Source organism: Sander vitreus, chromosome 8 (assembly GCF_031162955.1).
Source record: "Sander vitreus isolate 19-12246 chromosome 8, sanVit1, whole genome shotgun sequence".
NCBI classification, from domain to species: Eukaryota; Metazoa; Chordata; class Actinopteri; order Perciformes; family Percidae; genus Sander; species Sander vitreus.
Window position 1 is genome coordinate 7,554,256 of NC_135862.1, and position 17,204 is coordinate 7,571,459.

Here is a 17,204-nt window from a genome sequence, read left to right on the forward strand (position 1 = left end):
AGGGATTAGTGCTTACAGTGTGATTCCATGCGTACACGGTTGCTGTTTTTAGCCTCAAACAAAGTGACTCACATCCTGTGATGAGGGATTCTGTCCGCATGTGTGCTACACCAAATGTTACTTTTGTGTCTTTCTTTCTCTTTGCTCGGCGAGGGTTTCCCCCAGCTGTCAGCAGATGATTCCATCTCTAAAGCAGCCGCATGTCACAGAGTGAAGCTTTTTGAAAATGTACGGGGTTACTGTTATATGAGTAACATTTTACACCTGAATATGAAATCTTTTACTTTACGTTCTGGAGAATGTCTGAATATCACATCTGTGATGAGCCACGGATTTAACCAGCAAGCCATTCTAAATAGCAATTACTTTTATGCAAATTGTTCTGTGTGTTTAAAACATGTATTTCATTGAAATCATGTTGGCTGTAGTCTTGCATAGCCAGAACTATCTCCACAGCGCTATGTCAGCGCGACGGCTTATCATTCTGGGATAGGGTGTGTGTATGTGAGTGTGGTTTTGATGATATAAGTTGCATATTAAAGCAACTACAAGGAACTTTTATTTTTGTGTTGATTTTGGCGGCCCCTATGGACAAAAGCTTTAGTGTTTCTCTGAGCACCACCGCCTCTTGTCGTAAAGATCTTGATCTGGCTAGCTCGTGCATTTATTTTGGAAGCGAGTAAAAGAAAGACACAACATATTTTTAATTCTATTTTTCTTTAAAAAGTACTATTTTTCTGCGTGCAGAAAATCAGTTTGTTCGATTTTGCTGTGAATTGGACCTGGGGACAGGCATAAAGAATAACTATAGCAAATCTTCTCGCTGATGGTCTCGTTTGTTTATGTAGGTCATTTAGAGGCATCAGTATTTTAATGACAGTTTCATAACCAGTTAAAAAACTACTTGTAGCTGCTTTAAAGTGTGAAAACAAACAGATTAAAACAAACCAATGTTAAAAGAACAGTCATTTAACCAACTGTTTGGTTTTGTGACTGAATTCTGCTTGAACATGGCTACTACATATTTTGTACTTAAATACTTATGACCTTATGCTGCATTCTCGTCATACCGGAGTTATCATAATTACAAGTTTCCGACTCGAGTATGTCACCATCCAGTCAGACTTTTCATTGGTTTTCTGACATATTACTAGCCTGGGAAAACACTGACGAACTTCCGGCAAATTTGAGATTTGCTTTGCAAGTCCGTCTAGCCAAGAGCCCATTCAAGCCCATTTCCAATTTTTCCAAATCGAGGCACCAATCACAACCATTGAGGCGGGCTTTACACGATGACAATAGCACAGCGACGTTGAAGCGTCATCTCCTTCATCGCTCCTATTGGTTTTAGGTCTATCCAATTGCACCCATAGCATTTAAGCGCCGTCCGTTGGTGACGGCCCTTTGGAAATGGGCTTTGAATGAACCTTCCCCAGACCCACTCTCAGTCAACTGAGAAGGGTCTGGTGTCAACCAGGCTAACATAATACAGAAATGTCAGAAAACCAAGCCACATATCAACCGAAGTCCAATGCAAGTCAGTGCAATGTAAATGTAATGTAAATTAAATGGATATACTGTAGTGTTATATTGTAAATACACAGTATTTTTCACCCATAAACAACTAACTATTACAACTATATGCCTAAGTACAAACTCTTTCATAAATGTGGAGTTGGGGTTAGGGACAGATCATTCTGGAGCTGAACAGTCAGTGCAGCAGCCTCTCAGTGACTCATCCAGCAGAACTCTCTTTATATCTCTCAAGCACAGGAAAAGTTGAAAAAGTGAATCATTTAAAAGCTCACATTATCATTTTCACCTGATGTAATACAGGAAGAGTGAGCAGTAACTCAGCACACAAACCTGATTCCCTTTGTAAATCTGTACAGGATTAAACCTGTATCGCAGTCACACCATGTTCCTGTACAAAGGTTATGTAATTCTTCTTTTTGATTGTTTTTTAATCTTTTTTTCTTTAATTCTTCCTGGTTTGTTTTTATGCAATGTTTACCCACTACAATTCCAATTTTCAGATTGATTTAATTCATCTTCCATTTATTTATTTTTTAGGACACATTGCATTGCAATCTCTTTGCCCTAATTCAATTTTAGTCTTAGCACTTCAGGTGAGCATTACAGGTATTTTCAATTCACTTTTGTTTAATAATGTTTCGTTAGTATGACAAAATCAAAAACTAATAGTATCTCAAGTTGAATCTAATCATAATACAAAGAGAACATTTGATATTAAAAACAAACAAAAATTAATAAACTTCCAAGCCTGGTACAAAAACATGTTTAAATCTTGCAATGCCGTTTAAAAAAAACCAATGACATCTCTTACAAACCAGTGCCTATCTCTGCTGTTGCCACCGCGGCTCAGTTTACCACCAGCAGATGAGAACGAGTGATGCTTCATCTCCACATCAGGATCCCTGTCTTGGATAATAGAGCTGCTGTTTCCTGACCCTCTCTTGGCCCCACATGTAAATATTTGTCATTCACTGCTAGCTGAAGTGCACCGCTTCCCCTCCTTTGGAAAACAAGCCTATTATTATCATCTTTTTTTTCTGCCCGTGGTGAGGGTTTTTGTGGCTTGCTGGGCGTGTAAATCAAGACGGGTTCATCCTCATGTGATGCTGTTATATAACTGTAGGGTTTGAAATGGCCACATTGGGTTTAATATGAAGAGAAGTTTGCATATTGATGCACATTTTAGATTGATTTGGTTGTTTGTTTATACATTTTCAGACTCAGAGTGTCACTTTGGCGCTATTAGGAAATATGTAATACCTGATAAAACATAATAGAAATTTATGATAACCAAATCTGGACATTTTCTCTGTTTCTGCGTCATCCAGTTTACACGTACATGGTTATTTTGAAAAACTGAGACATTTCCCTTTGTTTGTGCCCTTTGTTTACACACAAACGGAGAATTTGCCTCTGAAAACGAGTCTTTTCTAAAACCTCCGGCCAGAGTGGCGATTTGGGAAATCTTCATTTGCACGTTTACATGTAAACTGAGACAAACTGAGGTTTAGGCAGCTGAGAGAGAGAAAGAGGAAGTGATTCGTTGCTGTTGTTGCCATTTTCGGGATTCTGATTGGCTAACGTGGGCTTGAAGCTTCTCGTTACACTGCCACCCACAGGTTTGGCATGCTCTTGACGGCATTGACTGCATATATACACGGGTACATGTAAACGAACACTTTTCTGAAAACTGATAGCTGTGCACGATGTTATTTTTGAAAACGGAGAGGTTAAAATGTCCGTTTATGAAAATAGCTGGCCATGTGTAAATGTAGCATTAGTCTTCCAAAAATGTGTAGGTTGATTGGGTGTAATGTATACGAAGATGATGCCAATTAAGAAGTGAGAGCTCTTTCCAACTCATCTTCAGTGACTGGTGATCAAGCTCTTTTTTGGCTAATTTGACTCACTTAGTTTAAACCACTATGTTATTCACCACTGTGCGATTAATCTCTAACAAAAGGACATTTTGAGAACCGGAGTGGTTTTCAAGAGGTTTTTCGAACGTGAGAAAAAAAACTGAAGCGTATTTTATTTGCAAGGAACATTTAGGAGAAATTATTTTCTTTAATTGCCTAGATTTAAACCAAAACTCATATGTCATCCACTTTCAGGAGTCATGATGATCACTATGAAACCATTTACCCCACTTAGCAGAACAAGCTCCATATTAATGATTACTGCACTGCGTAACACTGTGCTGTTATTTATTCTCATCTACATTCACAGCTAATTACATCGTCATCCTTTTCCAAATTGAGGGAGATTTATTTCCCGGAGAGAGTTTTGAACTGGTGAGCTTCCTTACTCTGCATCCTACAGATTTGGCTATTTTTTGGATTGTTATTCCATATACAACATTTATATACATATGCAGTATATGCATTTGTGTACGTGTCAGTGTGTGCATTTGGTCTCCTTACTCAATATTTCTGAAACATATTAACTGAATGCTCTGAGTTGCAGGAAAGAATATGCTTTCTGATTTAACCGTTAAAGAAAGGCTTCACCTAAAATAGATGGCACAATAATTTGTGCATTCTCTTGGTGACTCTTTTTCTTAATTAGTAAAACTGTCTGCAGTTTATGTTTATGTCCTTTCGTGTCACCCAAGTTAATCTTCTTCACTTGACAAATCTCCACGAGTTTCTTCAGTAAACAGTGTGGATTGATGGTGGATTAGATATAATTGGAGCTGTGGTATAATTGGAGCTGTGGTTTTCTAAACATTCTGTCCTTTGTACCCAGCTTTGGCTGAAAGCTGAAACCCAATACCTGCCTTGAAGCTGTTAATGTGACATATGCTGGTCAATGACAAATCTTTGTTTTTGAGTGTAAACACAGCAACAATGCTCCTCTTAAACCAGCCAGGTCAACCAATATTCAATACCAATGCAATATCCCAATATCTCCAGCGAACTTCCAAGAGGACAAATATCAAGCTTCATTAAAGTCCCTTTCCCATGTGTTGACTCAAGGCAGAGGTGGCTATGGTAGGCATCGACCTGTCCACTTTTAGGGAGCTTTGGCTCACTGGATGCAGGACTCTGGCTTGCCCCCTTAAGCCTGCGTTCATTAGGGTCACTGCTGGGAGAGATTGAAGTGGGAAGGAGTGTTTGCTCTGCGCAGCCGTCTCCAAGCTTTGGGGAAATGCTTAAACTAACAAGTGTAGAAACCCATTGGTGGATAATTGACCTTGAGTACACATCATTGATTTTAGGAATGCCGTGGTGGTTTTAGAGCTGCAGTTATATTATGTGGTAAATGGAATTTTATTGTAGAGAGGAGTGTGGGTTTTATTTGCATGTATGAGGGCTCAAATGATCTTTTTAGGAGGACTGACCCATATAAGTCACGCATACTTGCACTCATCAAAAACAGCATTTTATATCCAATTTTTAAGCAATGTGGTTCATTTAATTTTAACGTTAAATTAACAATTAATTCCTCTCAGATTCATATTTTATAATTGACCCCTGTCTAAGCCCATTACCTTTAATTACTGTTGTTACACCTGTTAAGCTTTCCAGTTTAGCATGGTACGTAGGCTAGTTTTAATGATAGCGGTGGCAGATTTTCATTTTCATGTCATTTTGAAACAATAGGTCCTTGACTTAAGATAGCAGTAGACAAAAAATACATTTTTAGTCAGCGACCGCCGCTGTTTCCGACTAAAATCCCAACTGTCACTGGCAGTTTGTATTAGCTTTGCTAGCTAGCTAACTAACATGAACTCTGTGAGTGGATTGAAAACTCTACTGTCTCCACCTGACTTTGAATTGTTTTCAGCTAACTCATGCAAAAAGGTATGAATTTGATGGCTACATACTTTATGTTATATCGTGCTAATTCAGACTAGAAGAAACAGACTAAGGCTAAAGCCTCCAGGTCCCAGGAAAAAAGACAGCATCCACACCAGTTGATGAAACGTATGTAAATAAAGATAAGTATGGTATAATGCTGCATAACCATGTGTACCTTGTATTGTGAGTGTGTAAGCTGACTATTACACACAGTATCCCCACATAATAATGTAGTTTGTTAAATGTATGCTAACGCTGTTGGTCTTGGAAGTAACGCTTGGTTACTACCAGGGCATGAAGTTAACTTTTTTGACCACCAGCCAGTGACTTTTTACCAGCCATAAAAGTTTTTTGCCTCATAAAAGGTGAAAAACAGGAATTACTAGGTCTCTATGATCCTATCCTGTCCTATTGATAGTAGCCTACTCGTGGACATTGCACAGTCATCACGTGCTGTAGTAGGGGGGCCCGCCTTGATAATCCTGCATAGGGGCCCGGTGTTGGCTCGTTACGCCACTGCATATAAGAGATGAGATGACTGACAAAATCAGGAGTAGCCAACGCGCACCACAACAACAAAAAAACACTGGTGAATGCGCACCATAACACATGAGTTGTTGCAAAAAAGTTGCAATTCTTTTGTATAGTTCTTAAAAATAAAAAAATAAATAAAAAGGAAACTTGTTTTGGGTAGAATAATAATTATTACTATTAATGAATTACTCTGGGCTGAGATTTCCTTGTAACCTTACCAAAAAGGCTCAGGATGCTGCAAATGTTGGTATAATATGAAAACGGCTGGTGGATTTAAGACACAAAATAATAATTTATTATATAATCAAATATGAACATATGTGTCATTGTCAGTGGCTTGTTGATCTTTACATTGTTAGTTAATTTCCTATCCTGGGCTGGGACAAACATTCATACGGTTTAATAAAGTATTTATTGGACTTTAACTTATCATTGCACTTACAATAACAAGCGTAGCTGTCCTCAATTTAGGTCATCCTGTACATCTCATCTGCGTTTTTTTCCTGCATCCACCGTGTGTGATTGTGTGTGTTTGTGTGTGTGCGCGTCAGTCGCGGGAGGAAACGGAGCAACAGCCCCGCCAGCTGCAGACAGCCGACAGATTGTTACAGCGTACATTGATGTTAAAATGTATACAGGTTGGCAGGACGGTCTGAAATGTTTTGCACGGTCTTTCGCTGTATGTTTTGTTGGTAAATGTAAGATGTCACACATACGTCTCGTCTTCATATCAGAAACTAGGAAATTAATTTGACCCGTTCTCACTCCCACTTGGTCAGTGGCTGCAAGTGGGACTGCTGGGATTGTGTGAGTAATGAAAATGGGTGATGGGGGGGCCCCGGCTGTCAATCAATGTCTTCCAGTGATGCAGGCCCCTGATTGGACCAGGACCGTAAGCAACCGTGTACCCTGCTTACCGATAGTTACGCGTCTGAATCACTCAATTCTCATTGGCTACCTGCCAGGCAGGTAGATTGACAGTGTTACCTGCCAATTGCAAAATTCACCCGCATTTGGCGGGTGGTCAGGTGTTAATTCCATGTCCTGGTTACTACTGTAGGTAACTAGTTAGCTAGGCATGCTAATTTTAGTGGCTAGACCAGACAAACACACAGTTAAATCCATATCTTACACTTTTGCTCTTGTCTTTTTGGTTTTGGAAATGCCATTAAAAAACGTCCTGCTGCCCTTTGATACATGCCATTCCCTTTCTCTCTCTTCTTTCAAGTATAAGCTGTCCTATCCAAATAAAGGCCTAAAATGCCCCAAAAATCTTAAAAAAATAAAATTAAAATAAAAGACAAAACCCTCAAAACTCTTTGAATACAAAATCTCTTACTATTTGGTTTTATCATACCAAACCTATACTTTCTTATAAAAAAGAAGACAGGAGAAGGATGAATAAGGGTGGCACGGCCAAGTTAAATTATTTGCCATTGTCCTAACAACCAGTTTGAATTTATGAGCAACCACTTTTTTAATTTTCTACTAATTAAACATGTTATTTCTTGTGGAGGAGGCAAAGATGATTAAAGTTTTCTCATATAAATCAGTTCAAGCGTTAGTCAGCAAGCCGGTCAGCACAAATTACTTCCCGGATCTCAGACGATACTGTCCTCAACATGTACACACACAGTATCTGTGTGATACTGAGTATGTTTGTTGATCTAGTGTGGCTCTGTTTGTGCAGTAATTTATTTTTCCATCAATAATGAGCAACTGCTATGAAACCATACAGTCAATTTAAAATTGATTTTCTATCGGCAAATCAACTCGTTAGCAAGGAATGAATTTTCTCTGCGTACACCGATCAATAAAGGCGAATGAACTCTGGTCTGTATGACCTTATTTTGATGTAGGCCATTGATCCACATAAACAGCCCGAATATATCCAAATATGAAAAGAAAAGACAGTCCATACGGGCAAACTAGATCTCCAACTTAGTTTAAAACTGGAACATTTGATGCATCTTAAGTTTAAATCCATATCTCTGTCCTGTATTTTTTCTACTTTTAGCCTGTACTCACACACAGCTCTCTCCTGCTATTAAACCCCTGTGACACAAAATGAATATACTGTGTCTGACTTGCTTTATTTTTCTGTGTTAATTTCTCCCACAGTACCCGCATGCAGTCTCTCCAGGTTGACTCGGTCCAGCGCTGGATGGAGGACCTCCGGCACATGACGGAGGTAGAGTGTATGTGTGTCCTCCAGGCCAAACCCATCGGGGTGGATGAGGACGGCCAGCAGGGAGAGCTGATTGTGGCCTCTGGGGTCGGTGCAGGGGAGCACGTGGCCAGGAACAACCTGCAGACGCTGCTCCGCCGAGCGCTGGTGGTCAGCACGGAGCTCGGCAAGATGTTCCAGCGACTAGAGAAGGGACGCTGGCAGAGGGTCCACAGCACCGCCGTGAGGGCAAACTGCCACGTGCGCTCACTGGTGCACGAGTATGGCGCTGCCCGAAGCACACCGCCTGAGATGCAGAAGGTGACTGTGGGTTGTGGAAGTAGTTCGTATGTGAAGCCAGTTTGGGGTCCTTACCAGCCTTAAAAGCATCAAGGTTACAAAATAGGAAGTTACAAATCAGGCATTGAGACTTCCTGCCACACCAATAATATATAATTTTGACTTTTTCACGCAGTTAAGACCGAATAAGACCTTTATATTTTGTTTGGGCATATCAGTCTAACAACAGGGAAAGAGAAGCCATCAATTGGCCATCAAGTGGCCGTGGTGTCACTGCTGAAATTAAATGTGACGTTTATGCCCACTTTCAATAAAAATTCTAATAAACTTATATTTAGTTCTTCAAATTCATGTTGTGAAAAAGTTGTAATCATATTTCCCCCATAAACAAATGGGTGTCATCCATTTTATTATAGACTTCCACATTCATAAGGGCTGGTCTGTTGATAAACAGCAGAATTTTTGCCCTTTGAAAACTTGCTATATTAATGATCAAAATGTCATACATCTTGAAAATCTAATACTGACACCTAAAGAAATGCAGTAATGTTGTGCTAAAGTCAGATTATATTGAATACATCTTGGCACAAAGCCATTAATGTCATCACAGCATCATGTGTTTCTCCTTTTCCTTTTCTTGCAGTATGAGAAATCTCTGCTGGAAAAGTGTATGGAGCTGACCAATATTACAGAGAGGTAAGACTCCTAAACGCTAAAAGAAAATCATGAGAAAAACATAGTAAACAGCTAGATTTATGTGGAACATAATCCAAAATGTCCCTTCACCCACAGGTGCCTTCACACCGATGATGAGTTCTTTCTGAAGTCCATGAGGGAGGCCATCCATGAGATCCTTACAGATGTCAGTGATTCCTTCAGCAACATGATTGACATGGCATTAGCCAATGAGATCCGGGTATGTAACTGAATCATAACTCCCAGCTCTGAAATATTTACCCAATATATTCCTATTTTTATCCTCCAAATGTGCTCTGTCAGATGTTGAAATCCATCACTACAGATTTTGTAACTTAGTCTTCGGTACATTTGAACCCCATTTTGTCTTCAGGAATAACGATGGTGAATCGACATAAAATAATAGAAACTTTAAAGTAAACTTTATAATAATTAATTATCATCTGTACAGTATAGCACCATCTTGGATTTTACTTTTACCATTCACTGGATTCCACATACACACTGTGATTTAAGTGTTTCTCTAATAAACACAGCCTTTTATCCATGCTATCTACTGATATCATTTGGGATTCATGAAATGACGCATAGGATGTAAAAAATCCAATTATCCTGCAACTGTTTCTGAGTTTGGCACCATGGAACACAACTTCACGACTTCAAACAAACAAGGTTAATTGAAAAGCTGCCATGATAACAGAAAAGTCCTGCAAGTAGTGTCTTAAATCCACTTTAAAAATATACCCTCTTTAAAGACACTTAAACAGCATTCAAAAGCAACAGCTACTGACAATGTGAATTGCATTTCTGGGTCCGTAATAAAAATGTTGTTTGATCTTCCTCGCAGCTCCTGATCAAACAGATTGACTCATCGGACAGCGTTCACACCATCGGCAGTGCCATCAGCAACCTGCTGTCTCTCACCCAGGACGGACCTCAGCTCTGCAGCATCATTGCCAAGGTACTGTGGGACTTATGAGTGGACTTTGTACTGTACTGCTTTCATCCTGTGCTGACATTAGTTGTAGCACCTTGGCCATGAGTCTGATTTGGCTAATGATTAAAATAAAATGTATGTGTCTAAGATGAACCCGTGTCCACTGACGCATTTCATTGCGCAAAAACCTGTGAGGTCGGAGATCTTGACGTCAGTCACAAGTCGGCGATATGATGTATTATATTCTTAGGTTTGCAATTTTCACACGGCCCTCCCACCCAGTCTTTGGCAGAAGCAGCTTCATTTGATATTACATCTCCACCCCTTGCTTGATTCTAGACACGCCCCTGCTATGATCAGCTCCACCTTTTGCCAGTGTTCATCATCCAGGCCAGCAGACCTGCAGATATCTCTTCATGCATGCATCTAAAAAGCTATTTCACTTTGAGATAAGACAAGACAGACCAGACAGCAAGTCTCAATTGGCCATTAGTTAACCAACTGCTTCCAGGATACTCTTGATAAGACTCTTCCTGCTCGCCCAGACACACAGAATATTACACACAGAATAACACACACCTGCTTTGCTGCCAGATTGTCAGATCAATACTGTCAGCTCCCATTAGGAGTGAGCATTGGTCACAAATGCAGGTTGCTCAGGCGTCTTTTCCCTTTCAATCCATTCTTTTCAGAAACGCCGCTGGCTGAGCCCTCAGAGGTACATCTGAAGGAAACCTGCCTGCCAATGGCTGCTAATGAATACCCAATACAAAACATCCTCCACCGAATTAATTAGTTAGCACCAGTCAGTCTGTCACACTCCCACATACACACCCTTTTTACAGTAGTGTGTATCCTCTGGCTCATATCTGAGATCTTCACTCATTATCATTTTCCACAGCCTGCTGACTTTACTTTTGCACTTTTTTGAAAAATGGCAATGAGCCGGTTTAAATATTTGGGTGGGCACCTGATACCTCCACCTTTTCCATCTATTTACCAGTGTTGCTGTTAATAGTTTAGTGAGTGATGTTTTGTGTGTGAAGAGAAAGGAGGTAGGTGTAATATCTGGTAGTGAAGCAGGCAGCATGCTAAATAGAGATGAATCATTGTGTATATATGCTGGACGTACCAGATGGGTTTAACAATGTTAAACAGCATAATGGATACCAGACAGTTTAAGCCAGGGGCAGCTTCTCAGGGGAAATGTGTGATAATTAGGTATTAACTTGTCATTTGCAGTGATGACAACATTTCCTTTTGCTCATTTTGCTTGTCATTTGTTGCTAACTTCCACATCACATCAGGGCAGTTGTCAGGTCATGAAGTCATCCCCTGGGTTTTGTAGAAGGATTCAAATGCAATCAACACCAGGGGCGGATTGGCCATCTGGCAACTCTGGCAAATGCCAGAGGGGCCGGACCATTTTTTTTAATGTGGGCCGGTCAGATTTCTTTTTTTTTAATATACAAATAAATTGTCTTTACAGGCCGACGGCGCAGAGGACGGGTTTTTATCACTTGCACTATTTCACTATGGTTATTATAATAATAATAATAATAATAATAATAATAATAAATATTAAGCATTTGGCCAGTCTGCAACGGCCGGGCTGGTCCAGAAGTTACTCAAATTGGGACATTCAGTCAAAATCAAGCACTTACTCTGGGGGACCGTCAGCTGCTGACGGGCAGAGAGCTCCGCGCTGTCCGTCCGTGCGGCCATCTGACAGCATCAGTATTAAATTGAGACACTTTCATTACCGGTTAAAAACGTCTCGTTGTCGCGTTAAATAGTAGTCCAGTTCAGTGTTTGGTACAGTTGGTTTCAACACCTGATGCGAAGTGTAGGCCTATAGGAGTACACATGAAAACCTGTCTGCTCTGTCTTTCTGCTGTGCCCCATTCACGTAGTGTCACGTTTTACACTATGTAGGTTAAGCTCTGCAATTAATCTGCGATTCACATGTATGCATGAACTGTGGTGGTCCATTACACTGTAGTCTCAACATCACTGATCATTTTTTGATCAATAGAATATAGAAAACATTACACTTCACAACATTTTGTATCCATAACATGATTGTGTTATTGTACAATTTAGCAGTAAAAGCAGTAGCCTCTGTAAGTCAACCCTACATTTTTCAACTTGGGAGCAAAACGTGACCATGAAGCCCTGTTCTTGCTAATTAAACAACTGGACCTTGGGGTAAAGTGTTGTCGTATCCTGCCCACTACTGAATATAATAATATTCCATTATATTTTGTATTTTAAATTGTTACCTGCCACCAGAATTTTGTGATTTCCTTGCCATAAATATACCATACCATACCATAAATTGGTGCCCAAAAATGTATCAGAATGCAGGAATTGAAGTCTTTTACCCTCAAAATTCCCTGGGGGAGACTAGACACCCCCTGCTTTATGTGTTCCCCCAAAGGCCAATTCTGAGCAGGGGAAAAACCCTGACGTATAATCACAGACAGCCACAAAAACATATTAAAATTGCAGAGTTAAAGAGTTGAAACAGATGAAAAGATGGAGAACCAGACGGACAATATGTACAGTGTCAACAGAGAGAAACACGGACAATCGAACAGACAGACAGTGACGACAAAGAACAACATATTGTAGAGAATGACAGTATACAAACGGCATAAACAGACAGACAGTATGTGTACATTTGTTATAAACGTGTGCTCTTTAAAAAGTAGTAAGCATTGTTTGCCAGTTACTTACAATAAATGTTTAAAAATATGTTACATAAGGTACTGCTTATATTATTTCACCACCTGTACACAAATGTAATTAGTGAATGCACGTGTCCGTGGGTGGGGCTGCATGGGCGTGGTAATGTATACTGGTGTGACTACAGTGCCAGGGCTGAATTTTGGTCCCAGTCCGCCCCTGATCAACACATTCATACTTTGAGGATTCCAACATGAACTAAATTAGTTTTTTTATCAAATGAAATATTTGGGTATTTATAAAGCTGTATTAATTGATACTTTGGTTGTGTAGCTGTTAAGACAACATTGGCATATATTTACCATGTAAAGTTATGACAACTTGTTAGGAAACAGTTGCCTTTTTACACATCCAGCATCACCAGCATTAATTTGGAGTGGTGTTTCTGGCCACCTGATGAATGTAAATCCAATATGCATTCTCTTTGAAATCTGTTTTGGTCTCCACCAACTCCCGAGAGAAATATCTGCCTCTTACCTGCTAAATGCACCACTATGTTCACCAGCCAGTTGCAAACTTTGTCTTTCTGCGGACTGCAGAACATGTAGTGCACAGTGGGTCATGTTCTTAAAGCATATGCCTGCTGCTGTAAACGGCACTAATAAGAGCTGTGGGACTGAATCAAAACTGTAAAGTTGCAGACCAAAACAATGAGCTGAAAGACACTTAAAAAACTTCTTAACATTGAGTCCAGTGGATATTGTCTGTGGGTTTGTCACAGTGAGACCTTTCATATACAAGTAAAAATTTGACCAATTGTAAATATAATATATTGATTATAGCAGCTTTAAATGAACTATGTAATCAATTTGATTGAAACCGATTATTTGGAACTTTCTGTGGTAGCTCAATAAATCATTAAATGTTAATGTAAATGTTTAAGTAAAGTTAAATGTATGCATGACTAATAAAAAGAGCAGCACAAAGATCTAAATTAAGAAAACTACAAGTTTTGTATGTTGTCTCTTGAAGTGAACAAAATAGGGCGTGAGATCTACTGTCTCTCACTTCTTTCCTAATTATAAGAACTCATGATTTCAAAAACGTTAGCATTGTTTTATACTCATACATATGCCTCATAATGTATGTGTGGTTTATACTATTACAGGATCCTTAAAGCACTTTTCTGTAATTCACAGCTCATTAGACTCTGACTAATCACATTACTGTGACTGATTTGTCACGACTGAATGAACTGAACCCACCTGGTATACCAAGCAGGTCCGAACAAACTATACAACTGATTGTCAAACACCATCCACGTCAGCCTTTAGTTGATGACCCTCTCATAATGATAAAACAAACAAAATAAATGTATCACATATTCATCTTAGAAAAGCATTGCGGTATTTGTTCCTTAATCCACCAAACTATTTTCTTTTCTTTAGTATCAATCATTATTCATCGAACACAGTAGTTTCAGTTAATTTAGATTCACATTTTCCCCTTACCTGCATGTCTTTGGACTCTGGGAGGAAACACAAGCACCAACAAACACGGCGAGAACACACAAACTCCACACAGAAAAGAGCAAGGCTGAGATCACTAAAAAGAAAAATGTTATATGAGTTGACAGTGTTTAATACTGAGCCATGTACCGCCTCATAAATCAAACAGCAGCTGGAATATTAGAGAGTGACTGTGTCATGATGTACAGGGGAGTTTGCTGTCTCAGTGTTTACCTGCTGTCGTGATGGATACGGATCTAAATGTGTCCATGTTGGCAGACTCCCCGTGTGTGTGTCCTTGCTCTTCTAACGCTGAGAGCTTTAGACTGCAGGCTGTAAGAGCATGACATAGCAATAACTCAGGCCTGGTGAGAGGCAGCGTGTGTCGTCAAAACTACATGCAGCAGAGACATTGACAAACACAGTGCAACAGTCGGAAACGATCTGAAGAGAAAAGTCAAAAGTGGCGTTGCGTTATCACTTTTTTATTCCGCGTTTAGACAAGCGTTTTGGGGGGGAAATCTGCGTATGCACACCAGGCGGCTAGGTGGTAGTGCAAAGCACTGCCACACAACACCATCAAGTCCGCGTGCCTGCATAGAACCTTCCTTCCGAAACCAAAACATGAAAGCTGACAATTTTGTCTGGACAGACGAGGAAGTGGCACAACAGGGCGTGGACTGGGAGTCCTGCCAGTCAAAATATATAGACATATGGACCAAATTTCTTCAGCAGAATCCTGTACCTGGAGGGATGTCATATCCACACGAGAAAAGCGCTATCTGTAAAAGTCAGATATCATCAAAGCTGAAAGCCATCCGGACTAGAGCTAAAGATCTTTGCCCGAACCCGACGGGTATTAATTTCTATAATTTTACAGCGGTCAGGTGATGCGTTTCGATTAGCAAGAAAATTAATGCTGAGGAGGTGAAACGGAGGCTGGCCTGAGCCTCTGGCAATTACATTTTGGTTGCACCGGCAAAGAAAGCAAAGTCTGAGGTGTGGAAAACCTTTGACCATGTGCATAATGAGAAATGACTCATTCTTGACAAAAGGCAAAAGAGCTGTGTGCGTGCGCACATTTGAATAATGTGTCTGTGTAAGTGCTGCTGCTTTCAAGTGCCGCTCCTGTCACGGAGCAGAGAAGGCACACTTTGCTCCTCCTCCCCCTCTTGTGATTTGATGTTGTACCATCACGTGACTCAGTGGCGCCAGGCGTTAGCTGTCAGCATTGTAACCGTGTTTAATCCAGCTACTAGCTAGCGGTAGGCTAACGTTAGCTGCTGTCGAACTAGCGTCACGTGCAGCGACATTTCTGTTTCCTGTAACGTCTGTTTCAGAACATCAGAGAGAAGTGCCGACATATCTGTGGCACCAGAATGAGGCACCGAAATCCGCGTTGCTATTCCTGCAGCAGCAGGATGTGTTACGTGGAAGTACGGCAAAATAGTAGCCTGTTAGGCACGACGCAAAGCCGAGTGAAGTGAAAATAAATGAATAAATGGCGGCATGCGATTAATACGATTAAAAAATGTAACGCATTATGCTTGGCCCTTAATCGCATCGCGATTAACGCGTTAATGCTGACAGCCCTAATAAATATATATATATATATATATATATATAGACCAGAAAGGGGGAAATACCACGCATCCCCCCTGGCAAATCGCATCCTGCTAACAACCTTTTTGTTTGCAAATCAAGAAAACTGTCAGCAACTGCAAGAAGATGCAGGCATTGTGTGAGCAAACACAACAGACCAGAGCACAGAGTTCAGTTCAGAAAACTGAGATGGAAAGAAATTACACGCTGTGACGGCCTTCACATGCAAACAAATGGATAGGGAGGCACAAGTAGCCAAGTTTCACATGATGATGTTAGTGGAGCAAGTACCAAAGTGCATGAGTGTGAGGATAAATGTGTTATGTTGGCTTCATTGAAGGAATGAGGATGAAGTCAGTGGAAACAATACAACTGCAAGTTGTTTGATGGGGAAAGGAAAGAAACGACAGACAAGCCCACTGATCTGTGAAAAGGAAAAGCAGGAGAAAGTCTGTAAAGATAAAACAAACCGAAAGCTTCTACTACAAACTGATGATTGTCTAAATAAAACTATCTGGAGGTTATCTTTTTCTTTTTTTTTGTGAATAAAGAAAGATAGCTAAATGCTATAAGATTGGTGAAAGTGAAACCTTCCACATAGTTTCATTTATTACTGCTTGATTTCATGTATCAAGCATATGCAATAGTATTACTCAAATTCCAAATATAAACATACATAGGTGCCGATTCATGTTTTTGCCGGTGGGTGCTCAAAACAGTTGAATGCCCCACCCCCAAGATAAGCCTTCTGCAATAACCACAGCCTACATGACTTGTTGCTATACAGATTTAGAAAAAGTAGTCAAACGCACCATAAGAAATTAACAGTGAAGACCGACACATTGGAAATCAAAAGTTTAACTAAGGATACTATACACACTGTGAAACACACGGAAATTAGGAATAATCAATGCTACCGGAATAATTTAATTAAATCATATATATATATATATCCATATATGCACAATCCAGCACAATCCGACACCACCATGTGAGACACAGCTGCTATAGAACACATAACAGTATAGGCTACAAGGGACCCACCCAGCCTATTAACAAACAAATTACCCATAAACACATAGGCCCACACAGCGACTAAATATATCAAATTGGATTGGATTTGTTTTTCATTCACCATTGAAGTTACTTTTTTTGCGAGGAAAGTGTTACTCCTTGTAGCCGTGATCTTGATGAATGCTGCACAGCTGCTGTGTGGAGTTTGCTATCAAATCAATGTAAATGTGGCCTCGATTTGGCTAATGTAAACTGATGGTAGATGCTATTGTAGCAAGATTATCCAATCAGACGACCACAAAAATTAGGCTGTACTTGGGTACAGCAGTGGATGGCATGGCAAAAAGAAAATCAGTAAAACATCACACTGTCAAAAATTAAAAATTAAATAAATAAATAAAGAAGAAGAAGAAGAAAGA

The 17,204-nt window shown here is 40.0% G+C and overlaps 1 protein-coding gene across 1 annotated transcript in view; it reads left to right on the forward strand.

Moving 5' to 3' along the window:
* The window catches only part of insc (INSC spindle orientation adaptor protein), a 60,429-nt gene that overhangs the window by 24,735 nt on the left and 18,490 nt on the right, over nucleotides 1-17,204 (forward strand). Inside the window, exons 3-6 of the mRNA XM_078256558.1 lie at nucleotides 7,995-8,361; nucleotides 8,984-9,036; nucleotides 9,133-9,256; nucleotides 9,884-9,997. Of these exons, the coding sequence (XP_078112684.1) occupies nucleotides 7,995-8,361; nucleotides 8,984-9,036; nucleotides 9,133-9,256; nucleotides 9,884-9,997 (658 nt within the window). The remainder of the gene's footprint in view (nucleotides 1-7,994; nucleotides 8,362-8,983; nucleotides 9,037-9,132; nucleotides 9,257-9,883; nucleotides 9,998-17,204) is intronic.